This window comes from Sturnira hondurensis, unplaced genomic scaffold (assembly GCF_014824575.4).
Source record: "Sturnira hondurensis isolate 20B ecotype Veracruz unplaced genomic scaffold, ASM1482457v3 Scaffold0020237, whole genome shotgun sequence".
NCBI classification, from domain to species: Eukaryota; Metazoa; Chordata; class Mammalia; order Chiroptera; family Phyllostomidae; genus Sturnira; species Sturnira hondurensis.
Window position 1 is genome coordinate 965965 of NW_028092868.1, and position 26240 is coordinate 992204.

General features: G+C 41.7%; 2 protein-coding genes and 1 non-coding gene across 8 annotated transcripts in view; all 3 read right to left on the minus strand.

The window, feature by feature from the left end:
- Positions 1 to 11434, minus strand: part of SUPV3L1 (Suv3 like RNA helicase) — a 35468-nt gene extending 24034 nt beyond the window's left edge. The window contains exons 1-3 of one of the 4 annotated variants that reach the window (XM_037029204.1): positions 11092 to 11434; positions 813 to 890; positions 348 to 455 (exon numbers count right to left, since the gene is read on the minus strand). In XM_037029204.1, the coding sequence (XP_036885099.1) occupies positions 348 to 455; positions 813 to 890; positions 11092 to 11365 (460 nt within the window). In that variant the 5' untranslated portion in view covers positions 11366 to 11434. Of the gene's footprint in view, positions 1 to 347; positions 456 to 812; positions 891 to 6206; positions 6218 to 11091 lie in introns of those variants that run through there. The other 3 variants (XM_037029205.1, XM_037029206.1, XM_037029207.1) reach the window with 3 other exon arrangements.
- Positions 11435 to 17126: 5692 nt separating this feature from the next.
- Positions 17127 to 26240, minus strand: part of VPS26A (VPS26 retromer complex component A) — a 33111-nt gene continuing 23997 nt past the window's right edge. For all 3 annotated transcript variants that reach the window (XM_037029170.1, XM_037029169.1, XM_037029171.1), the window contains 3 exons: positions 24077 to 24145; positions 22334 to 22476; positions 17127 to 18837 (listed from right to left, as the gene is read on the minus strand). In XM_037029170.1, coding sequence (XP_036885065.1) covers positions 18724 to 18837; positions 22334 to 22476; positions 24077 to 24145 — 326 coding nt within the window. In that variant the 3' untranslated portion in view covers positions 17127 to 18723. The remainder of the gene's footprint in view (positions 18838 to 22333; positions 22477 to 24076; positions 24146 to 26240) is intronic.
- On the minus strand, positions 24589 to 24695 carry LOC118975452 (U6 spliceosomal RNA). Its single transcript, XR_005064056.1, has one exon. It is a non-coding gene; the product is annotated as a U6 spliceosomal RNA (small nuclear RNA).

The window sequence follows — 26240 nt, forward strand, 5'->3', positions numbered from 1 at the left end:
TGAGGAAGAAGGCACTGGCAGAAACAGCTGGAATCTGCTGTGTATTAATTCCACCTCGTGTGAGAGTTTGTTTCACTGTGACCATTAACACACAGTGAAGAGCAGAGGCTGCCAGAGCCAATCTACCTCCAGTCTAAGACATATGGGTGACTGAATAGTTAGCTCAGGGACCGTATAAAAGCAAAAGGACCTAGACAGCCTCCTAGGCCAGCATTTATGGAGAATTATTTACGGAGAATGTTAACAAGGCCTCTTCTAAACAAAGAAGCCCCGACTAGGGAAATAAGCTCGAAGCAAGGGAGGAAACAGTATATTCAGCGGGACTTGCACAACCCCCCCACACTTGCCTGCGCCGAAGCAGATGTCATTCAGAACGATGTGCACATCCACGTCCAGTGAGTGCGACTGCATGATGTAGTTCCGGAAGCTCACGAAGGCCTGGTGGAAGAGGCGGGCTGTGGGGGACGCAGAGTCAGAACAGGTGGGGCTGAGTTCTCACTTCACTTCTCATTTTTAGAAGTATATACACACAACACACCTAATTAATTGAAGCATTTTTTAAAACATTTATCAGATCTGGGCTAGACTGAAATCCCAGCACAACACGAAGGAAAGCTAACACACAGCTCCTATGCTGTACGTCTGCCTCACCAGGTACATCTTGTCAATCTCCTGCTCAGACAGAAGCGAAGGTCAGGGACACCCTCCAGGTCACAATGTGTCCTTGTATCCAGGCCATGCAAGGTGTACACTGACAAATCTGTAACCTAGACAGTAATAGAATATCTCTAATGGAATGTAATCAGCATTACCATCGAGTCCATAATCGGCACCCAGTTTCTGAATTTCTTTCCTCTTGTAAAACTTGTCTAAGATCTTCTTTACTTCATCTGAAAGAAAGATAACAAAATTTATCATTTGTTTAGCCCTTGTTCTCCAAATAGAGAAATGCCAAAAAAGCGAATGAGACTCAAAGTCACAGCACTCAAGGCAGCACTACTGAGAGCTGGGAAAACTCAGTTGTACCTGGTCACAAGCTCTTTGTGATTCAGCAGTGAGATGGAGTGCCTAGGAAAACAATCACCATGGGCAACACACTGCTCCTGTTGCAATGCACAGGAACCAGCAAGAAGCTTCCAGATTAGACGCTGCCTCCAGCCTCATCCATGGCTTTCAGATAACCATGGTCCATTGTGTCTACTTACAACCATTATCAACAGCTAACAGTGAGCAGCTGAACGGTTTCTAGAAAGATGACTAAAACTGCAAGGACCAGACCATTACACTTTTATGCCAATAACTAATGAAGCCAGGGATGATCTTAGTTTGAAGAACATGATTTTAGGGAGAACAGATTACACTTATTTTGTTCTGGATGGAACAACTAAAGTCAACGGGAAGGGAGGGAAGCAGATCTCAGTGGAATTTATACAAGAGCTTCCTGAACAATTAGAACAATGAAAAGGGGCGGCCTCACAACAATGCCAGCTCATTGGCACTGCGAGCACTCAAACAAGGCTTAGATGACCGTTTCAAAGACAAGGGCAGAGAAATGACTGTACTGCAGGAGAAGGTGAATTAGATGCCTGCTGAGGGAGCATGCCACTATGAATCAGTATTTTACAAAATATTTTACATTAATCAAGCTGAGATTGTGCTGCCATGAAACATGTTAAAATACTGTTGCCACTATTCTGTGCAGATAAACATGTCACTGATCCAGACACACACGCGGCATTCCTGGGAATGTGGGAAGCAGTCAGACAGACATAAGCACCGCAAGGAGCACGGGCCAGGCAGGGAAGATCACCAGAGTGGAAAGCACCGGTGACTACCAATGGGCAAACCTGAGAAAACAGCCAGTCCCAGGGGCTCAGTTGGTTGGGGCACTGTCCCATATGCCAAATAAACTGCGGGTTCAACCCCTGGTGGGGGTGTGTAAGGGAGGCAACTAATCAGTGTTTCTCTCTCCTCTCCCCTTCTCTCTATAATCAATAAACATATCCACAAATGGGGATTTAAAATAAAAACACAAAACCTGGGAAAAGAAGGACCCTGGCCCCAGGGTGACCCTTCCTCCAGCGTATCGCTGGTCATGTGGCTCAAACCCTTTCCTGACCTCTCCTGACCTCCCCTCTCCAGCATGTCGCTAGTCTTTCCGTAGGCCCCCTTGGAAGAGTAACAAGGGGCTGAAGGGTGGCCTCAGGGGACTCCCATTCGGGGCCCTTGCAGGACCACTCCCTTCAGCACTAACCCCTAGGGAGCATCTAGGCCTCAGCTGTGTTTCAGCTCCAGGCCCAGAAAAGCAGCAAAACCAGGCAAGCCAACTCAGGGCTGACCTCAGGACCATCTGCACTGATTAATGACCTCCTGCCCTGGCACTGACCAATCAGTGGAGACCATGACCCTGAAAGAACACACCTGGAAAGCTCATGAATATTCTATTGATCCTCCCCTGGAACCACCCCTAAAATCCCCACCCTTAAAGCCCTTAGGACAGAGGACCCAATAAGGTTCTCACTACCTCACCTCTCCCCACCCCTTAACCCAAGCGCATTTTCCTTGCCCTTTTCTCTTCTAAACTCCAAGGGCCCTTCTTTTGCCTCTGCAGCTTGTTTCCTGAACCCATTTCTTCTACAGCTCACTTCTACCTCTGTGACTTTCTAAGTAAACTTTCTCTTACAGTCTGAGTCTTGGTTCTGAATTCTTTCTTAGCCAGAACTCAAGTAAAGAGGCTGCGGAACCAAGTTCCGGGGTGTCCCCGCCAGTCTCGCACCTGGTGCCCTTCCACTGCCAACAGAAAGGCGGGGCCAGAACCGAAGGTCTAGTCTCTGCCCATGATACACAGAAAGGGCAGGCAGCCCACAGTCCTGCCCCCCAGCTGTGTTTTCACACAGCCACAAAACACCCAACACTCGCTGAAGAAATTTAGCCACAATACATCCAACACTGGCTGAAGAAATTAACCCTGAATATACCATCCACTAACAAAAATTTGCAAAATGAGGGAATTTAGCCACTATATTTGCCCACTAAATGTGATACATACATATTCTTTATCACAGGCTGTCATCCTGACATTTCTGGATTTCTTTTACTTTGTACCCAGAGGGGGTAAGGCAGGGCAGACATTTGGGGGAAGATCCAGACAAGCAGCGTGAGGAAGGAGAGGCCAACACCGTCTCACCAGAGCCCCCTCCGCTGGGCAGGGTCAAAGGGAAATAATGAACCACAGGATCCCTGTGGCATGGAAAGGCCTCCTCCCAATGGGAGGCAGAGTCAGAACGTAGCACCACAAAGCTTGGTGCCACGTTCCCCACCACAACCCCTCCACCCTTGGAAACACCTAAAATCCCCAGAACTCTATGACTACGCACTCAACTCACTCTCCAGCTGAACGCGTATGTTTTGCTTGTTCCATGGTAGAGCCCATGCCCTGGCCTCTTTCCTGGGCACAACCTGGAGGTTGCCTGACACGCTGAAGGTCCTGGACCCTATGGGACAGAGCCAGCCCCCAGCACCAAAGCGTCCATAACAGGGGCAACAGTTTCTTGGCAGCAATAGTGGAAAACAGTGACAAATAAAAGACTGGAATAAAGCACAGGCAATTTCTTGAGGAAATTCTGCTGACCTATAAACTCAATCTAAACATCAAATTTATTTAGAATTAATCCATTTCCTGTGACTAACACTCCGGTGTTATGCAAGAACACTACTTTACTCAATGTAAAATGCTTAAAAAACACGAGGTTTCTCTTGCTAAGTGGAAGAAACTAGTCAGGAAAGCCCACACGTTATATTACATGAGCTGGACAACAGAAACTGTGGGTCTGTGTGCCTGGGCCGAGGGCAGTGGGGTGAGGGGGTGGGAAGTGACTGCTGCTGGGCAGGAGATTTCTCCTGGAGGTAAAGATGTTCTAAAATTAAAATATGGTGAGAGCTGTACAACCCTGCAAACATACCATTTAATTGTACACTTTATGGATAAGCTTTATGGTATGTAAATATCTTAAAGCTGTTTTTAAAAATGAATAGTACCCACACAAAAATGTAAGGGCTCTCTGTATCAATACTTTATTTTGAAGGATTTTCTAAAATCTGCTATTAGTTTTTAAAAGATAATNGAGGGCAGTGGGGTGAGGGGGTGGGAAGTGACTGCTGCTGGGCAGGAGATTTCTCCTGGAGGTAAAGATGTTCTAAAATTAAAATACGGTGAGAGCTGTAAAACCCTGCAAACATACCATTTAATTGTACACTTTATGGATAAGCTTTATGGTATGTAAATATCTTAAAGCTGTTTTTAAAAATGAATAGTACCCACACAAAAATGTAAGGGCTCTCTGTATCAATACTTTATTTTGAAGGATTTTCTAAAATCTGCTATTAGTTTTTAAAAGATAATTACAAAACATTAACAATGGAAATAGCGCTGAAAAATGTGAATCTACTACAGAAGCATATGAAAACAGTTTGTTTTTCATAAAAATTAAGCTTTAATGGTTTCATTGTTCTTAACAGAATGACCTGATTTTTTTCTTCTCATTAAAATTAACAGTGATTAAATTAGACATTCCCTGGATTTCAGCCACAGCAGAAATGCCAGTCACAACTTTTAACGAGGTAACCGAGTTTCTTCCAGCCGCCTGCAGTGACAGCCTGAGGCTCAACACGGCTACGTCGGGATTCAAAACTGCACTTGCTAAAATTAAAAGACCCACTATGAACTCTAAACCAGCTGCACTGGGGTTTTTGTTGTTGGTGTTGTTTTTTTTTAATATCAATGTATCGTTGCTTCTTGTGAGTCCCCTGCTGGGAACTGGCCTGAAACCCAGGCATGTGCCCTGACTGGGAATCGAACCGCGATCGTGTGGTTTGCAGGCCTGCGCTCAATCCACTGAGCTACACCAGCCAGGCCTGGGAAGTCCACCACTTTAACACAGACAAGGCACCGAAACTGTGGCTGCTCTGCCTGGCGAGCAGCCTTCTCTCGGTCTCACTGCTTCACTGGTAAACTCTTCCACTAAAAAAAAAGACATTGAAATTGTTAAAAATGTTTGCTTTCCCTGGTTCAGTCATCAATTCAAATGGAGACTACAGCCAAGAAATCAAGAGAAGGCAGACAGACACTCAGAAGGGCAGTCATAAAAGAATTCAGGAAGATCACGGAGAACAAAAATGTTTCACTACAGACCAAGGCTAAGATCATCCACACCCTCGCATTCCCACCTACTATGTACGGATGTGAAAGTTGGACGGTGAAGAAGGCTGACGGGAAAAAAAAGTAATTCATTTGAAATTTGGTGTTGAAAGTGAGCTCTATGAACACCTTGGACCACTAGAAAGACAAGCAAATTAAGCCTGAAACATCAGTGGTGACAAAAACGACAAAAATGAAGTAAGCTGTCTTATTTCAGGTGCACCATGAAAAGGCAGGTTCTTTGGAAATGACAATAGTGCTGGGAAAATAAACAGCAGCGGAAAAGGAGGAAGACCTAACATGAGATGGGCTGACTTCGCCAAAGCAGCCACAGGCACGAATCGATGGGAGCTAAGCAGGGCCGCTGTGGACAAGACCGGGCAACATCACTCATTCAGAGTCACCAGGAATCAAGAGCCAACTCAGCAGCGCATCATAATACTGGTGTTGTTGAAGCAAAAACGAAGAAAAAATATTTTAAACTACAAAAAAATACTTGTGTCATTGAATATTAGGGCACACAGAGTATGTGTGCCCAAGGTTTCTAATAGTGGTAGGAATTCATGCTGAACCTTTCATATTATCACAAAGGGAGTTATAAATTGTAGCAGATTTGCTGAAACTGCCACTTTTGCAGCAGACAGCTGCACTAGGCCAAATGCCTCTGACCTTTCTGCATCTTTTTTTTAAAATTATTTTATTTATTTATCTTTAGAGGGGAAGGGAAGGAGAGAGGAAGGAAACATCAATGTATGGTTGCTTCTCGTGCATCCCCTGCAGAGAACTGGCCCTTGCCGGAAACTGGCCTGCAACCCAGGCATGTGCCCTGACTGGGAATCGATGACCTTTCTGCATCTTGCTCAGGGGATGGGATCACAGCAGCATGAAGACTGAGAACCCCTAGCTATTCCCTACACCCCCCAGTGTCTGTTCCTGGTAAACTCCCATCAAATGGCAGTAACTTCAGTAGGCTCTTTTCTAAGGTTCCCCTTGCAGCTAACAGCATGACTCTCATCCAGGAAGCTACATGGACTCAAGTCAGAAAAGTGTCATCTAACAGCCTATACAGGGCCTGCCTCCATAACCTTGACCCCCTCCCTTAGCATTACACCCTGATTCTGTGCTTCACAAGTGCAATGTCAGAACATATCAGTCCAGGTGTTTTGACAAGGAAGCTTCCCCAAAACTTCCAGTTAGCCCCCTCATGATTGTGTGAGAGGCTTCAACCCTCTTGCCCAGGAACAAGGTCCAATCTGCATCTGCCCTCCTAGCAGTACTAGAATCTATGAGGAAGCGACTACAACCTGCCTCAATTAATCCGATCCCTTCCGCAGGAGTCACAATTGCTAATCACATCCACCATGAATGTTATTTGTTGCTGCCACCTGTAAACACACCAGCGATCAATCAAAAATCAGATCATGCTCCGGTAGCACATCTGTCACCTGCAGTCAGCCAGGGCCCACCAGGCGACCGGGATGCCTGAGTGCTACCTTCCTCCTTCAATGCCCCACTTGAGGGCTGCCCTGCCATGGAAGCAGTTACCTGCAACTCACTGCTGGAACTTCTAAACACTTAAAAATTCGTAAGACTGTCCAAAAACCTTAAAAACCTTGCTCTGGCACAGATAGCCGATTATAAGTGGAAGTATATTTGAGAGATTTTATACCAGCTATTAACAGCCTAAAAAGAGAGAGACTTGGTGGGGGCATGGGGGGAGACTCTATTTATTTTTTTAAAATATTTTTTAAGATTTTTATTTATTTATTTATCTTTAGAGGGGAAGGGAAGGAGAGAAGGAGAGAAATATCAATGTATGGTTGTCTCTTGTGAGTCCCCTGATGGGAACTGGCCCGCAACCCAGGCATGTGCCCTGACTGGGAATCGAACCGCGATTGTGTGGTTCGCAGGCCCACACTCAATCCACTGAGCTACACAAGCCAGGGCGAGACTCTATTTATAAAATAACCTGAAAATACATAATTTTGTTAAATCTTCACATCAACTTATATTATGTAGGTTGGGGAGGTTATTTGGGGCCCTAGGGGAATAGTTTTCCTGGTTCCCATACATTAGATTCTACTGCAGGCTGGCAGCCCAAAAACTTTTAATTCCATTTTTAACATAGTAAATGTTTAGTACAAATAATACTACTGTACATTTATACATCCCTTTATACTTTCCAAAATGCTTTGCCAAACATTTCATGGTAATTTTTACAATCTAGAGATGTAAGCAGAGAAATATTTTAAGATTTTATTTATTTTATTTTTTAGAGAGAAGGAAGGGAGGGAGAAAGAGGAGAGAAACATCAATGTGTGATTGCCTCTCGCTAACCCTAACCGCTCACTGGGGACCTGGCCCAAAACCCAGACATGTGCTCTGACTGGGAATCGAACTGGCAACCCCTTGGTTCACAGGCCAGTGCTCAATCCATGAGCCACACCAACCAAGGCAAACTATTCTTGTTTTACAAATTAGGAAATGCAGAAAAGGTAAGTACATTGTAAATCAGGCCATTCACTTGCTGGATTACATAAATATGCACAATCTGTCTATTTAAAGTCAGTCAATCTAAATCTGCATGGCTATGTGTGTCACAACCAACCAGGAAATATGTGTGTATGTGTACACATATCACCTACTGTGTGACTAGAACAGCATTTGGCACACAGTAGACATGTAATAAGTATTTGCTGGGGATAAAGGCAGTGTCTCCCTCATAAGGGTTGTTAGGAAGATTAAATGAGTCACAACTTTAGAATGGTATCTGCCTAGCAAACACTCGATACAAGCCACTGCTTTCTTAAAAAAAGAAAAAAATGGCCCTGGCTGGTGTAGCTCAGTGGATTGAGCGTGGGCCTGCGAACCACACAATCGCGGTTCAATTCCCAGTCAGGGCGCATGCCTGGGTTGCAGGCCAGTTCCCGGCAGGGGACTCACAAGAGGCAACCATGCATTGATGTTTCTCTCCTTCTCTCCTTCCCTTCCCCTCTAAAGATAAATAAATAAAATCTTTAAAAAAAAGAAAAAAAAAATGAAAGAATCACAGGGATATCCTAGGCAGAGAAAGTAAAAGGCCCTGGAACCAAACTACACAGTTTATCGACATGGCTAAAACATGGAGAGGGACGCACAATGAAGCTGGGGAGGTACTCAGGCCAGATCAGGCAGGGCCTTACATCCGTATCAGCGATTGAGAACCACTCTACACTGGAGACAATGGAAATGCACTAAACAATTTTTTGCAGGGGAACAACATGATTAGATATTTTTTAAAAGAATTTGTTGACTACAGGTAAAAAATGGATTGGAGATCAAAGGTGTTCGCAGAGACATGTAAAGGCTGTTTCAACAGTCCCACCAAAAGACAGAACCGGGTTATTTAGGGTAGCTTGGTTGCAGTGGAGAAGGAGGAAAGTGAATTAATTCAACACATACGTATGATGTAAAATTAACAAGACTTGTCCACTGTACTTTCTGATTGTTAGATACAGGCGGTAAGGTATGGGAAGAACCAAGACTACCAGGTTCTTTACCGGAGTGCCTGGAGCAGAAGCAAGTGGAGGAGAAGGTAAGTTGTCTTGGACATGTGAAGGTCAAGTGCATGTAAGAAATCCAAGTGGAAGCACCTGGTAGGAAACTGGATATACAGGTCCAGAGAGAATGAGAAGGGTCCAGGCTAAAAAGGAAGGTCTAAAAGGAACACCAACTTGAGGAGAAAGGAGAAAGAATGAGCCTCCCTAGGGAGAGCGCAGAATATGATGGCAAGGTACTGAAGGACAGTCTTGGAGACACCAATGTCTGGGATCAAGGGCAGGCAACTGATTGAGAAGTGACAGCTTCTTGTCTCAATCTCTACGTGAAACTCTGATAGCTTACTCCCGTGGCTACATAGAATTGTAGTATCTCATTGTTCTTTGCAGCCCCTCTTGCAATGTTAAAAAATCGTTCTAGTAAGGTCAACATCTGAATTAACCCTAGCCAAAGGAAATGAAAAATCACCCAGCGCACACTGTCTCAAGGAGGTACGTAAGGATTCTCCACCAGAAGAAAGCCTGGTGCTAACAATCTGTCTCCATTCTGTCTTCTCACTGCAAGGGTCAAAGACATTTACACTTTCAGGTAAACTGGAATAGTTACGCAAAATAAGTATTTTTCTACATTTAAATCTAATAAATTTACCTCACGCAAATCATTTATTTCTTAAAAAATACTAAAAATGGGAAAATTAAAAAAATAAGTTTAGAGTTTCAGTTTTACAAGATGAAAAAGTTCTGGAGATGTGTTTCACGGCAATGCAAATATACTCACACCACCGCTTAACTGTACCCTAAAAAATGGTTATGGTGGTAAATTTTGATTTTTTGTCACAATTTAAAAATAAATAATAAATAGTAACACAATAAATATTTACATTATTAAAAGTACCAAAGTAATGTAGCCCCCAATTCCAAGCTAAATGAAAGGGCTTAACAGTGTAGCTTTGGAGGGACTAGTTAAAGAGTAACACATACCGCAAGACACCCGTTACATTTTTAGTGAAAATATTGTACTCCTGTCCTGAAAAATAAGGTCTGACCCATAGCGTGCTGTACTCTGTATTTTAAAGCTACAACCCAGGCTGGCGGTGGCTCAGTGGACTGAACAATAATGGAATGAGAAGCAAAGGGTCGCTGTTTCAATTCCCATCAGAGCACTCGCCTGGGTTGAGGGCCAGGTCCCCAGTTGGGGGCCCGAGAGAGGCAACCACACGTTGATGTTTCTCTCCCTCTCTTTCTCCCTCCTTTCCCCTCTAAAATAAAATAAATAAAATCGTTTATATGTAAACAAATAAAGCTACAGCCCTAGCTGGTATTGAGCGCCAGTCTGCGAACCAGGGGGTTGCAGGTTCGAATGCCAGATCAGGCCTGGCTTGACGTGCCTGGGTTGCCGGCCAGGTCCCCAGTGGAGGGCATGTGAGAGGCAAGCACATATCGACCTTTCCCTTTCTCTTTCTCCCTCCCTTCTCCTCTGTCTAAAAAAATAACTTTGGGGGGGAAAAGCTACAATAGGAGGCAGAATGTTGCTTGTTGAAGCAAAATGCCAGAGAGTTCCTGGAGAGCAGATGCTCTGTGAAGCTAGAGCATCCCCCCATTCTCCCAGAGCCTCATCTGGGTGGAGCAAACTGCCGCACCTTCCCAATCACCCAGCTCTATAATCTAAAACTCCCCTCGTAAACAAGTACACGCCTGCCTGTCAAATCCACCCAGTTACTTTGCGGGACAAGGCCCACTATCTCTTGCTGATGCTAAGCGGCTCCTTTCTCTCTCGAGCCCCAGATGATCACGAAGACGACCACCTCCGGCAAGGACACCCATATCATCTTCAGTTGGTTATCCACATAGGTCCTTCCTCCCCATGACACTCGCAACGTTTTGGGACGAGAGAGATCTGGATCTGAATCTGGTTCCTCTTGACAACCACCACACAGCCCAGCGCAGGGTCTGGTTTGCGTCAGTGCCCAGTCAATGACAAAGAATACTGAAAGAAGTCCTCTGGCTTTCACTACCCCACTTCCCTGTCCCTTTTCAGAGGCAGTAATTCTGGGCAGCGAGAGAGGAACAAAAGATGCGAGAAAATTCAGTCGTCCAACTAACGACTCAAAAAAAGTGAATCGCCCCATCACTAGAGGATTTAAACCATTGAGAGAAGAGTGAAACGGAAAAGACCACTTCTGGGCCGGCATATGAAAGGATCAATCGGACACAGTCCCAAGCCTTTAGGGGCTCACAAACTACTAGGGAGGCAAATTTGTTGGAGGGGACCTCGGGTCTCCAGGGGAAGGGCGTGCAGCTCCCTCGCGGCCGCGCAGCGGGCACCACCCCACAGCCCCCGCTAGCTCCAGCACTCACTCTTGTCCAGGGGACGGGTGAGCTCGGCCCCGACGTCGCCATCTGCGCTGGGGCCTTGAGGTTTCACAGTCAGGGGCACAAACAAGGACGTGTCCGGGGCTTTGGAACCTCCAGATGAAGAAGAGGAGGCGGAGGCAACGGCGGGAACGCGCCCCAGAGCTCCAGGAAAGAGCCCCACGTGGGCACGAAAAGCAGAGCAGACAGCTGCCCGGTGGCCAGCGTGGCGCCCCACCGGGAGCCGAGCCCACAGCAGGGCACACCGGGAGAATGACATTTAGACCGCAGGCCCCCCAAAAGACTGGCTGGAGCAGCACGGGGACACAGCGGGGGGCATGACGCGCACCAGCAGCGCCTACTCTCCGGAAAGGCCCGGACCCAGCCGAGGAGGCGCCCAGGAAAATGCCCTGTCAAAAAGAAAAAGTGCCTGCCATAAGGTTGCTCAAAAGGGGGAAGAAAAGATTGGCGATGAAAATCAGAAAAAGATAGGTTCTTGTTATCTCTTTTAATTTAGATATTGGGGCCAGCTGTCTCTAAGATAACAAACAAAATCCCAGAAAATAATCAGGCACCTTTGGGAGTGTCACAGATGTGAAAGGGGGCCTGCGAAGTGGGTCACGTGAAGCAAGCTGGCTTGGTCAGTGGGCGCCTGTTCAGAAGCACGTGGTCAGCGGCACGTGGGTACCGCTGGGGGAAGTTACCGTAGTAGCAGTGCCGTTTGTGAACATGGGTTGCTCGCTGGAACGCTGAAAATATTTCCCCAAAGGTTTCTTGGAGTGTTAACTTTCGTTTTCTAATAGCGTAGCATTAAAGAACATAACTTGATCTGCTCTACCGCAGCATTGCCAAGGTATTTCATTGGTCTCCAGTTTCTAAGGTAACCCGCTTCTAGGGTACGTGTGTAAGTACTTCATGTGATCAGTTTGTGTACTTCATTCAAGCAGCCGGTATGTCACAACCTCATGGCAAAATATGCCCTCTGCACACAGCCAAAGTTTAGTTTCATTTGCACTGTTTGGATACTGTCATATGAGGTTGCAACGTATTAAACTCAAAATTATGTTGTTAGATTTTCCACCTCTCTTTATACTTAAAACATCAAGTTCTTGCAGCTTGAAGGAATGTGTCATGTAGTAAGTAATTGTGTCAAATGGGATTCCAATAATATTCAGTAATTTGCTATGTGCCTTTGATTGACAATACTTTTTAATTTTTTTAAATTTTCATTACTATTTAGTCCCCTTATACTCCTCTCCACAGCATAGTTTTTAAAAATCAAAGATAAAGAGTAATTTTATTACATTTGAGCCTGTATATTGGGTTGGCTAAAAAGTCCGTTTAGTTTTTTCCATAAAATAAAGATATACTTCGCCTTTTCACCAACGACTTAATTGCTTTGGATATTTTGAGTATGTCAGTTATCTCCTGCTCTTGGCTTCTAGTGGGTAGAGGTCAGGTTGCCGGTGAAAATCTTCCAATGCATAAGACAGCCCCACAGCAAAGTATTTGCCCAAAATGTTAATAATACTAAGAAGCTTCGCCAACCTCTTTCCACACGCTCGGTAAGTCACAGCCCCTTCTCCATATGCTGCACAAACCATTTTTTGCGTTTCAGTTGCATTTTTATCTTCCTTAAAATAGTAAAGCATGATACATTGAGAATATGTATCTTCTTCCATCTTCAATATTAAAATGGTTGCACAAAAATTCACCAATTATGGTTAAGTTTTTAAAAAACACACTAATATGACAGCTGTCACAATACAATCTAACAATTGTTTCAGATGATGTTAAAGACAACTAAGCATTACTAGAGCCATTGTACGGGAAAAAAAACACAACTTTTTGGTAAACCAAAATTTTGCTAAGGTACACCTTTAATTTTATAATCACTAGGAAAATTAGGTTCATCCATTTATTCAGATATTGAGTATGTATGATAAGCACAGAGTATACCAAATGAAACAGGCTGAGCCCTCAAGAGGCTTAAAATCCACCATGGACCCTCTGGCTCAGTTGGGTAAACTGAAAGATGGGTTCGATTCTCAGGGCACATGCCCGTGATACGGGTTCAGTCTCCGGATGGGAGGTAGCTGGTCAATGTTTCTCACTGCAATGATTTTTGTTCTCCCTTCCCCTCTCTCCCCACCCCCTTTTTTAAAAGAGACTTAAAATTCATTGAATTTACCTCTTTTAAAAGTGTATTAAACACATTCCTGGAGGTGTGCACAGCGTGCCTTGGTGTTTACACAGCAAACAGGCATCCCTGTGACTTGGAGACGGTGTCAAGCCAGAGTGGCCAGGAGAGCCTTACGAGAAGTTAGCTGGGGTGCAGGAAGGAGGAGGTGCTGAAGGTGTTTTGTAATAGGGAATTTAAACTATCCTGGAGTGGGCACTGTGAGACTTTAGTTAGGGAAGTGACATAAGAATTACATTCATAACTGGACAGCAAGCCTAAAAAAGGATGAATTATACATATTTAATGATGCATTTTCCTCACTGTGCCTTTATCTGGTTTGAAACTTAAAATATGTTGCATTGTAATCCAGGCTGGTATAAACCTTTGGAGATTTCCTTTACATACTATGCTGCAGATTCAGCTGAACATAAGAGGAACATAATTAAATATAAGACCACTGACTCACATGGTTATTAAAATTGAGTATTCCAACTTCTTGAGTCATACCGAATGGTTCCAGAATATGCCATCGTGGCTTAAAAGTTTTGAGAAAGCATTTGAGCTACTGAAATCCCTTATCTTCCTAAAAGCAGAGCCTCCAAAAAGAACTCAATTGTTACAAATCTCAGGGAGCAACCAGGAAACTCCCGTGCCACACAGAAGTCCACATCATACTTAAATAGGCTTTGTCACAAAACTGTTACATCTACCATCTGTTCTCCTAAGAACCCATATATTTTTCCTAAAAGTCATTTGCTGTTCCCTATGTGTCCTTTCTCCTCCCTAATTCCCCTATTAAGTCATTTGTAAGTGTCCTTCACTCCCTTCCCCTATCAATGAAATGATATTTAAGCCCCCAATTCTAACCACCCATTTAAATCACATGTTGTGAATTCCTTACGCTCAACTAAATGTTTTTTCTCTTGCTGATCTGTCTTTCGTTAGTTTAATAAGCAGGCTCCCAAATGTAGAAGAGGTAGAGAAAAAGGTTTTCTTCCCCAACAATTCAAAACAATGAAAATTCTTCACTAGTGAGAAAAAATATTTAAATGGTATCCAACCTTTTGGTATCTCTGAGCCACACTGGAAGAAGAGTCGTCTTGGGCCACACATTAAATACACAAACACTAATGGAAACTGATGAGCAAAAACCAGGTTTTAAGTAAACTTACGATTTTGTGGGCCACATTCATAGCCATCCTGGGCCGCAGGTCGGACACCCCTGAATGGTTCTCAACCCTAGGTAACTTTGTTCAGTGCTTATGTCCCAGCCCCTGAAATTCTAATTTTATTGGTCTGGGTAGGAACTGGCCTGGTTATTTTCAAAAACTGCCAAAGTGATTTAAATATGCAGCCAGGATTGAGAACCGCTAGGACATTAGATATTATACCCTGTAAAGATATTTCTTTTCCAGTTCACTTAAAATAAACTGGCCGAGTTTTGCTCACTTCACCAAATACTAAATTTAAATTTTTATTTTTCAAACTGGTTACGCAACAAAGCCTCAAGCAAGGTGAATAAGCATCCTATTTTTGACAGTGTTTTAAGCCACCTAATTAAAAGCATTGTATAGCTATTGAAAATTGAAACTGACAATATTTATAAAAATTGTCACAATTATACCTCTCTGAACTGTTGAGCAATCTTGACCACCCTGATAAATCTGACAATGAGAAGAGATTGGAGAGTAGAATTATTTTTGTGTTGGCAGTCAGACATGAGCAAAGCAAGGACAGTCCAGGTGCAGGTCACCAGGGCAGAAAGCCCCAGGTGCTTAGCATCTGGCAAAACTGGGACAGCAAGGAGCTCACTCCCAAGGTAATCTTTCCTCCCCTAGCATATTGCTGACCATGCAGTTTAGATTCCTGCCCGCACCCTGACCTTTCATATTTCTGATTATGTGGTTTGGACCCTCCCCTGTCCTTTCCCTCCCCCGGTATGTTGCTAGTCCTGCAGTAGACCCCGTTGGAGGAGGAACGGGCTGAAGAATGGCCTCGTGGGACTCCCATGCAGGCCCTTGCAGGACCACTCCCTTAAGCATTAACCCCTAAGGATGACATCGAGGCTTCATTTGTTTCAGCTACAGGCCTAGAAAAGCAGCAACACCAGACAAGCCAGGCCATGATTAACATCAGGACAAGATGCATTGATGACTGTCCCCCTGGCACCAATCAGTGGAGACCATGACCCTGAATGGACACACCTGGAAAACTGGTGAATATTCCATTGGGGTCTTCCCCTGAGACCTCCAAATAAACACTTTCAAGATCAAGGATCTAGTGGGGGCTCTCTTGGGCCTTTTCCTACCTTCCCTAAGGTGCATTTTTCTCCTAAGCTCCAAGGGCCCTTCTTTTGCCTCTGTAACTTGTTTCCTGAGCATTTCTTTTACAACTCACCTCTAACACTGTGGCTTTCCAGTAAACTTTCTTTTATAGTTCAAGTCTTAGCTCTAAAATCTTAGCCAGAAATCAAGTACTGAGGTTGGTGAACCAAGGTCCAGTCTGACCCCAGCAGTCCAACACCTGGTGCCACTTTAATCATTAAAATAGCAAGCTCAGTGTGTGTCAGGCTGTTTGTTATTGTATTACAGTTGTCCAAATTTTTCCCCCTTTACTCTCTTCCATCGCCCACCCCCACTCCCACAGTCAGTCCCCACACTGTTGTCCATATCCATGGTTCTTTGACTAGTCCTTTCCCCTTCTTTCCATCCTCCTCCTCCTTCCCTCTCCCCTCTGGTTACTGTCAGTCTGTTCTGTGTTTCCATGTCTCTGGTTATATTTTGCCTGTTATTTTGTCCATCAGATTCCTCTTGTGAGAGCATATGGTGTTTGTCTTTCACTGACTGGCTAATTTCATTTAGCGTAACATTCTCTAGTTCCATCTATGCTGTTGCAAAAGTAGGAGGCTCCTTCTTTCCCTCTGCTGGGTAGTATTCCTTTGTGTCAATGTACCAGTTTTTTGACCCACTCGGTCACTATTGGGCACTTAGGCTGTTTGTAGTACTTGGCTATTGTAAATTCACTGCTATGAACATAGGGATGCCTAAATTCTTTTGAATTAGTGCTTCAGGATTCTTAGGGTGTATTCCCAGCAGTGGAATTGCAGGATCAAAAGGCAGTTCCACTTTATTCAGGAAATTCCCATTTTCCAGTGGTTGCACCAGTCTGCGTGCCCGCCAGCAGTGCACTAGGGTTCCCTTTTCTCCATATCCTCACCATGTTTATTAATGATCCCCATTCTGACTGGTGTGATATTTCATTGTGGTTTTATCACATCATCACACCTAGTGATGATGTTGAACATCTTTTCATATGTCTGTGGGTCATATGTCCTTGGAGAAGTGTCTGTTCAAGTCCTTTGCCTATTTTCAAATTGGACTGTCTTCCTGGTGTTGAGTTGTATGAGTTGTTATATATTTTGGAGATCAAACCCTTGTCCAACATATCACTGGCAAATGTGCTTTCCCATATGGCCAGTTTCCTTTTAATAGTTTCTTTAGCTGTGCAGTTTTTTAATTTGATGTAGTCCCACTTATTTATTTTTCCATTTCCCTTGCCCTAAGAGATATATCAGCAAAAATATTTCTACATGGGATGTGTGAATTTTTACTGCCTATGTTTTCCTAAGTTTTTAGTCACCTAAGTTCTCCTCTAGGACTCTTACGGTATCATGACTTATAATTAAGTCTTTTATGCATTTTGAGTTTATTCTGGTGTATGGTATAAGTTGGTGGTCTAGTTTCATCTTTTTGCATGGACCAGTCCAGTTCTCCCAACATCACTATGGAAGAGACTATTTTTACTCCATTGAATGTTCATACCCCCTTTGTCAAATATTGACTGTAGAGACGTGTTTATCTCTCAAATTCTTTATTATACATCATGGTCTCACAATTTGAGGCTGGATGAATACAGTTTGTTTTCAAATTTCCTGTGAAAATTTTCTAGATTACTACATGCAGGTGACCATGAAAATATTTGGCATTTTTAAGTTTCGAAACTGTGAACAGGCACTTACATGAAAGGAAAACATTACCATTCACGGGTAACTACATGTAAAACAGATGCTCCAGCACATGGTACATGGAACCTTTTGTCAGTAAAGAAGTTTGTTACTGACCACTTTATGAAAGTGCCGTAGTAGTAAGGTAAGTTTAAAGAAATGTAATTTGGGTTACTTAGCTTACTCATAAAGTAAGGTTAACTGACGAGACTTGCATGGAAGTGTATAAAAAGTATTGGTACAAAAACCAATTGACCATAAGTGAAAGTAGTTTCACACAACAGGCTTCAGGTTTTAGTTCCTACACCCCACACTTAGTGTATTTGAGATCGGACCTTCCGCTCATGACTGTGGCCTTTTTTCAGACTGTGAACAAATGACTTGAATGTAGTATTAAAATTTAAGCAGAATGGTATTAAATTTAGTATTAGATTGGATACTAATTTAAAATTAGTATTAAATTTAAATTTGAGTTTGAACAAGCCAAAGTTCCAATTTAACAAACATGATATTGTCCAGATCTGGATAACTACATGCTTATTAACAGGTCCACCTCAACCGCCCCCATCATCCTCAAATTCTCCCCTGAAAAGGGAAGAGAGTCTTTGTGAAAAAATTGTATTTGCTTGTATGTAGTAAAAAGATTCCTTAAATTAAAAATAATTTCAAAGTATTAATGGAAAAATTAATGTAGTTTTGACAAATTCTAAAATGCCAACATAGAGTCAACTCCACACTGCAGAAAGTACAATGGACCTGCTGGATAGTAGTGGCCAAATAGTCACTTAACATGGCCAATAAAAAATTTTTAAAAAGGCCGCAATGACATGCCACATAACCCCTTGGGGAAAAAATTTACAAAGAGAATAAATTCAGGAAGCTAAGGAACAGCAGACCAGAAGAACCTACAGTGAAACATTCCATATGCATTTCTCAAATACATTTGTAAAAACATAAAATGTAAAATACAAAAATACTGAGATGCCATACTTTAAATCTCTGTGGGATATAAGGGCCACTCAGGTTTTCTAATTTTATTTGAACACAAAATAATTTTGCATATAGACAATAAGAGGTAATCACAAGCATGAGAAATGCATTTATAATCAATGTTATGCAGAAAGAAAGCAAAATTACAGGTACCAGCCTAGTCATGAAAATGTTTATACTGATGCATGAGTGCTTATCATCAAATCAAAGTGTGCTGTAAAAAAAAGAAACCAGCCACTTAAGAAAGTTCCAGTGTTTCAAAGAAAGCACGTTTTTAAATGTATGTACATGAAGAATATTTAGTTATATCATAAAATAAATGCAGTACTATAAGATAAAGGAAGACTATTATACATGGACTTCTGGTACTTCCCCCCTACATGCGGCAACCATCTTTAAACTGCCGAACTTATCTCAATGGTTGTTAAGAGTTTTTTGTTTTTCTTTCTGTCTCCTATACAGTTCACATTTCAGGCTGTTCAGCAGATGCCTGTGATTCTGGTGATTCAAATCGCTGGTGAAAGTTTGTTCTCTGTTTCCTCAGTTTTTCAGGAGCTTTTCTCCATAAAATGATCTCCTAGTTAAAAACAAAGCAGCAAGATATCAAAAATTAATGTTCTTATATTATTTACACCTTAAATTTTCACACTGAAAATACTGCCACTTCAATTTTAACCAAAATGAAATTCTTTCCTACTAACGCCCTGACCTACCCACTTTCTTCAGTCTGATCCTGGAATGCCCTTTCTGCCCACTCTGCTCCCCGGCACCAGCTCCCATGCACACAACCACCACCAACCCAATGGACACAAACATTCTAGCTATTACTGATTTAAACACTAAATGTGTCCTTTGGTTTACTGTTCCACTACTCTTATCTAAGTTCACGTCCTTGTCATTTCAATCTTAGATATTAATATATCTTCCTGGTAGATGACTGCCTTGCTTGCCTGAGGCCCCTTCTAATCCGTCCTTCCTATCACTACCAGATCAATCAAAAACACTGCCTGACCACTCTTCAACAGTTCTCAATGCCTTCAATGCCTACAGGATAACCTCCAAGCAGGCATTCAGGGAGCTCCAAAACCATTATCCAATGTGCCAGTATCACTGCCTTCCCTCCCTAGAACCTCCACCTCTCCACCAGCCAAACTGAGATACTCTGCCTCCAACACACTCCAAATAAGCTTGCCCTACATACATAGTCCCCTATATATGCGTTCTTCATCACTCTATTCCTCAGCCTCTCTAGATTTGACCCTAATCTATCCTGAGATCCCTTCTGAATTCCTAAAATTATTTGCTTCATAAAGTCATGACAGGCTTTTTTTTGTAACCAACATATCAGAATTTAAACATCCAAATGAATGTCCATGGGAAGCAATATACTTATCCAATAAGGCCAAAATACATAACTGATTTGAACACTCAAATGACATTCAAATACCTATAAATCTGGTTCAGAATATGAGAAAAAAAAAACCCTCCAACCCACCATTCTAATCACAATCTTCACTCAAAATTCACCAAAGGCTCTGTTTTCAAAATGAGAACACATTTCAAAATAAACATTTTACATAAGAAAGTATGAAATTTGGGTCATCTCATGGACATTTATAATAGAATCAATAAGGAAAAAAAAGAAACCCCCAAATCCATCAAGTTAATTCAATCATTAAAGTGTTAATAGAAATTTATATTTGTTGATAAAATATATTCAAGACACTATTGAGTGAAAAAGTAAAGAACATGCATTGTGTGACCAAGAAACACACAATGTTGTCTGAAAAACCAGTCACAAGGGTGCAATTTTCTTAATAATATATTTTATTGATTATGCCATTAGTTGTCCCATTTTCCACCCTTCATTCTCCTCCACCCTGCACACCCCTTCCCACCACATTCCCCCCCTTTAGTACATGTCCATGTGTCATAAATTCTTTAGCTTCTACATTTCCCACACTACTCTTGCCCTCTCCGTCTATTCTCTCCCCACCGTCTATGCTACTTATTATTCTCTGTACCTTTTCCCCAACCTCCTCCTCCCACTCCCCTGTTGCTAACCCTCCATGTGATCTCCATTTCTGTGGCTCTGCTCCTGATCTAGCTGTCTGCTTAGTTTGCGTTTGTTTTAGGTATGCTTGTTAATAACTGTGAGTTTGCTGTCCTTTCACTGTTCACATTTTTTATCTTCTTTTTCTTAGATAAGTCCCTTTAACATTTCATATAATAAGGGCTTGGTGATGAGGAACTCCTTGAATTTGACCTTATCTGAGAAGCACTTTACCTGCCCTTCCATTCTAAATGAAAGCTTTGCTGGATAGAGCAATCTTGGATGTAGGTCTTTGGATTTCAGGACTTGGAATACTTTCCAGCCCCTTCTTGCCTAGAAGGTCTTTTCTGAGAAATTAGCTGACAGTCTGATGGGAACTCCTTTGTAGGTGACTGTCCTCTTATCTCTTGCTGCTTCTAGAATTCTCTCCTTCATTTTAATCTTGGCTAATGTAATTATGATGTGCCTTGGTGTGTTCTTCCTTGGGTCCAACTTCTTTGGGACTCTCTGAGCTTCCTGGACTTCCTGGAAGTCTATTTCCTTTGCCAGATTGGGAAAGTTCTCCTTTATTATTTGTTCAAGTAAGTTTTCCACTTGTCGCTCTTCCTGTTCCCCTTTTGGGTACCCCTATAATTCTGATGTTGGAACGTTTAAAGATGTCCTAGAGGTTCCTAAGCCTCTCATGTTTTTGAATTCTTGTTTCTTCGTTCTTTTCTGTTTGGTTGTTTCTTTCTTCCTTCTGGTTCACTCCATTGATGAGTCCCAGTTTCCTTTCCATCACTATTGGTTCCCTGTGCTTCATTTCACTTAGTGTAGCCTTCATTTTTTCATCTAATTTGCAACCAAAATCAACCAGTTCTGTGAGCATCCTGATCATCAGTATTTTGAACTGTGCATCTGATAGGTTGGCTGTCTCTTGATTGCTTAAAAGTATTGGCTCTGGGGCTTATCTGTTCCAATTGAGCCATAATTTTTTGGTCAGGTCACGCCCGTTATATATGAGGGGTGAAGCCTTAGGTGTTCACCAGGGCGGGGCAACCCAGTTGCTGGGTTGTGACCCTGCATGTGGGGGCGGGGTCAGAGAGGGAACAATGGCCCTTGTTCTGCTCTCTTGTATTTTGGTCCCCTCTGCTGCTTCCCACAAGCAAATTGGGCCCTTCTGGTGCTGGTTCCCAGATGGGCAGGCTTTTGTACACTCTAGGACCCTGTGGGTCTCTCCAACAAACTCTCCTGTGAGGCTGGGAGTCTCTCCTGGCACCTCCATGTGTGTACTGATTGAAAACAGTGCTTTTAGGCTTTGTTTCCTGGCACTGGGGCCCTGGGTTGTGCAGTCTGTCTGGCTGCCCATTTTTGCATGGTTTACTTGCATGGGAATGTGTGACCTTGGTCAGCCAACCACCTTGTGTGCCTCTGGGTCTGCTCATTTCCTCCCTGCACCTGGGGTCTGCAAGCCCCACGCTGCCTGCGCATCCAGGTGTGCCAGCCACCACCTTTTCCTACCATGACACCTCTTACCAATCTGGATGAATGGTTGTCAGGCTTCCATACAGTTCAAATTTCTGTCTTTTCTGGTTGTGTTTTTATTTCTAAATCTTTGTTGCCCTTACTTTTGGTTGTGTGAGGGAGGCAGCACAGTGTTTCCTCCTATGTCTCCATCTTGGTCGGAAGTCCAAAGGTGGGATTTTCGATGACCTTTACTTCAGTCCGTTCGTTGCCTCATTTATTTTTCTTTCTTTCCTTTTTTTTTAAACAGCGGGTATTATTTTTATTTAAAAAAAAACATTCAAGAGATAAATGAAAACCATGCTAAATTGTAACCCATTCTGGAGTCTTGCAGAACGACTGGAAAGAGATTTATCACTATACAACTCTATTCACACCTACTTCCTTATCATAATATCTCAGTGTTTTTGCTTATTAGTAACCCCCTTGTTCAATACAATAGAGCTTAGAAAAATGAGTTTGTTCATGTATTTTCAGAACTTTCATTAAACAAAAGACCAGCCGGGTGGCACCATACCTGCTGCTTGAAGTACCTTCTGTCTTCCTCATCAACAAGGACTAGATTCAAAAAGTACCTTACTGAAAATTTTTTGTTCACATCTCTCATTGTTGGAGTTGGGTCATATCCCGCTAAAAATAGTCTTATTGGAATTGATTCACCTGAAAGAAAAGCAATTTCCATTGAATTCTAAAAGATGATTAAATATAGATAGTCACTAATCATTATAGAGGAGATACTAGTGCTTCAGTTCCTCATGAGAGGGCAGCATAACTAAAACCTTAAACCAGGGTTTCTCAGCCTTGGCACTATTAACATTTTGAGTGTTAATTATTTGTTGTGGGTAAGGTACTACATACTGTAAGAGGTTTAGCATCACCTCTGGCCTCTACCCACTATATGCCAGTAGCATTCCTCAAGTGTGACAACCAAAAATGTCTCCAGACATTGCCAAATGTCAGGGGGGAGAGTAAGTGGGGGACCCAAGGCTGCCCCTAGATGAGAACCACTATTCTAGAGCCAGAGTGCCTGGGTTCTAATCCAACTCTATCATTACTGGCTGTGTGATCTTGACGACATCACTTGACAATTTTTCAAGTTCCTCACCTGTGAAATGGAGAATGCCAGTAACACCTTTCTTGTAGAGAATTTGTAAGCACTACATGGGTTAACACTAGATGTAAAAAGCTTAGAACACTGATAAGTGCTGCTTTGTAATAGTTTTATTATTTTCTACTTTTATGAAGTTGACCATAATTTCTAATCATGTGTGTAAGTTCTTGAATACTTATTACTAATTCATCCAAAACAACAAACATGTTCAGAATGATGACATGCTTTTATTACCAAAAAATTGTTAATCAGATTCTCATACCTTCTGTTTTCCTAAGGGTAATTATTTGCTTGTCTAGTCATTTCTCTCTAAATTTACTGTTCTTTCGAAGATGCTATATAAGCTGAAATTCTAAGCCATGGTTTTGACTTACATTGTTTTTGTTGAGGTTTACTCCTGTACAGTGTGCACTTCATGCATTAAAGAAACTCTGCTCTCCTCTTATTAATCTTTTTCTTAAACAGTACCAGGTGAAAACCTAAGGTGGGTATAAGTAAAATTCTGCCTCTCCTACACTATCTCCTTTAACAGGTTTTTTAACCAGTTTGCATCTTGGTTTCATTTGTAAAATAAGGGATACCACCACCTAACTTAAAGGGTGGTAGGGAACTTTAGAGCACCTGAGAGTAACTGGCACTCAAAATGATAGCTACTTTTTGAAGTAATTACTAACAGTAACAAAAAGACAAGGACAAGATTTAAAAATAATAAATACTGGCTTCACTACTTTACACATTGAAGATTATCTAGTAATGGAACTGCTTGTTTTCTTGGGGGCTATAAGGACTCTACAATCTCACAAGCGTCAATGCAAACCTATACTGCATCTTATGTTCAGCAAGAATAAAAACGATTTATACAGTTGAAATACTGTAACAGAAGACAATCAAAATATTATAAATTCAAAACAAGAGAAAAGATATACATATCTTCTAAATTCTAAATTTAAACTGAGTAAAAAAATCAAACTTTATTTCAGACTGGGAAATACTATTACAGTCTTCTCAGTATACATACAAAGATGATGTTGAAAACCATCTATCATAGGAATCGTTTAAGGATTCACAAATATTCTCACACTGCATAAATACTTTCAGACAAGCGCTGCTGTTCGCACTATTATACAAAAGAAATGAAAAGTGTGTTACCTTTGACCGGTGCACCATCCATTATTTCATATTTAGCGATTGTTTCTGTTTCTGTTGTGGTACTGGGTCCTAGTGAAATAATGTAAATGATATTAATTTAAATATTCCCAGAATATAATACCCAGTCTTAACACTTTTCCCCTGTTTTTCTACATTATTTTAGTACTAATTTATCTTTCCATTTTGTGAAAATGTTGATCATTCTTTTCTATTTCGCAATCTAGACATAACACTCACTGAATGTTTCACTCCCTTCCTCCCCAAAATTATATATGAGGTAATCTTCACAGAGTTCCTTCTATAGTTTCCAAATTGAGAACTAGCAATACACATCAGGACCAACAACTGACTTCTTAGTTTTTCTGCAACACCCAAACTGTCTTCTCCTGGAGTTAAAGTTAACTTCAACATAAACTATATATTTGATTGAGATAAAGTTCTTTTAAATTTGTGGATTCGCCTTCTAAAAAAGTAGTGGAATCAGGTATTTTATTTATTTTTTAACTGGGTAAAAAAATATGGAATGCTTCACAAATTTGTGTGTTGTCTTTGCACGAGGGCCATGCTAATCTTCTCTGTATCATTCTAATTTTAGTATATGTGCTGCCGAAGTAAGCACCAGACATTTTTAAAAAGTCGATGACATGGTAAGTAAAAAAGTATACCAAAACATACAGTAATGACCCCAATGTTGTAAAATATACAACATGCAAAGATTAAAGTCTATTCTGGATTATAAGTACAGGTTATTATTTATTTAAAAATTTCTATAATCAATTTTTATACCCAGAAAAACTATTTCAATAGACAATTTAAAAAAACAATAAATGGAAACTTGAGTTTGGTTTTAATGTCTTTGTATCATTTAAACATTTATTAGTAGGTGAAATATGGAGATTAAGAAGTCATAGATGTTTGTAATTATTACTACCAATTGGTAGTAATAACTTCTACCAATATAAGTTCTTAAATAATTTCTACCAGTATAAGTTCTTAAAAAGTGTTGCCCAAAATTATTTTCAGCAAAAAAAAAACACCTCAACAAAGTTAAAGGACAAACTAATTCTGCATACTAATTAAACTTAAAAAGCAGTTTATGGCCCTGGTGGGGTCACTCAATTGGTTAGAGCATCATCCCATGTACCATAAGGTTGTGGGTTCGACTCCCAGTCAGGGCACATATCTAGGTTGCAGGTTCAATCCCTGCTCAGGACGGGTACAAGGGCAACTGATCAATGTTTCTGTTGGTTTCTCTCTCTCCCCACCCCCTACTCCCTCCCTAGAATCAATAAACACATCCTTGGGAAGGATTTTTATTTTATTTTATTTACTTATCTTTAGAGGGTAAGGGAAGGAGAGAAGGAGAGAAATATCAATGTATGGTTGCCCCTCATGAGTCCCCTGCTGGGAACTGGCCTGCAACCCAGGTACGTGCCCTGACTGGGAATTGAACCCTGATCGTGTGGTTCGCAGGCCCGTGCTCAATCCACTGAGCTACACCAGCCAGGGCTCAGATTTTTTTTTTTTTGGAGGCAACTGGTTAGCTATCTGGAAGGAGTACAGTTGAATCCATACCTCTGATCTTACATCAGGACAAATTCAAAATGATTTAAACAAAATTCCCAAACTCAAATGAATTATTTTAGTAGAATCAAGTAAAGAAAATTATTCTTAGAATCTTGGTGTGAAAAGGACTTTCTAATTCTGCCATAAAAACCAGAGTCCAAAACTCTGGCATAAAACTCACACTCCAGAAAGGAAAAACTAATAAACGATTACATAAATATCAAGATCCTCTATGTGGCGTAAACCACCATAGCAAGACAATCTTGGAGAAGAACATTATTTTTTGCTGTTAACAGAAAAAGGGATTGATTTCCCTGACATATAGTTTCTATAAATAAGTCTAATAATCCAATAGAGTGGGGCAAAGGGTATGGATAGGCAATTTATAGAAATGTAAATAGCTTTTATACACATGAAAAGATGCTTACTCTCACTCAGAATGAAAAACTAAATTCAAAGTAAATGGGGAATTTCTTCCTTCTACTCAACAGATCAGCTAAAAGTTTTATGACCTTGTGCTGGTGAGAACAGAGGAAAAAGAGGCACTCCTCCACATTCACTGCTGGTAGGTGCAAATTGTTACAAACCCTAAAGAGGA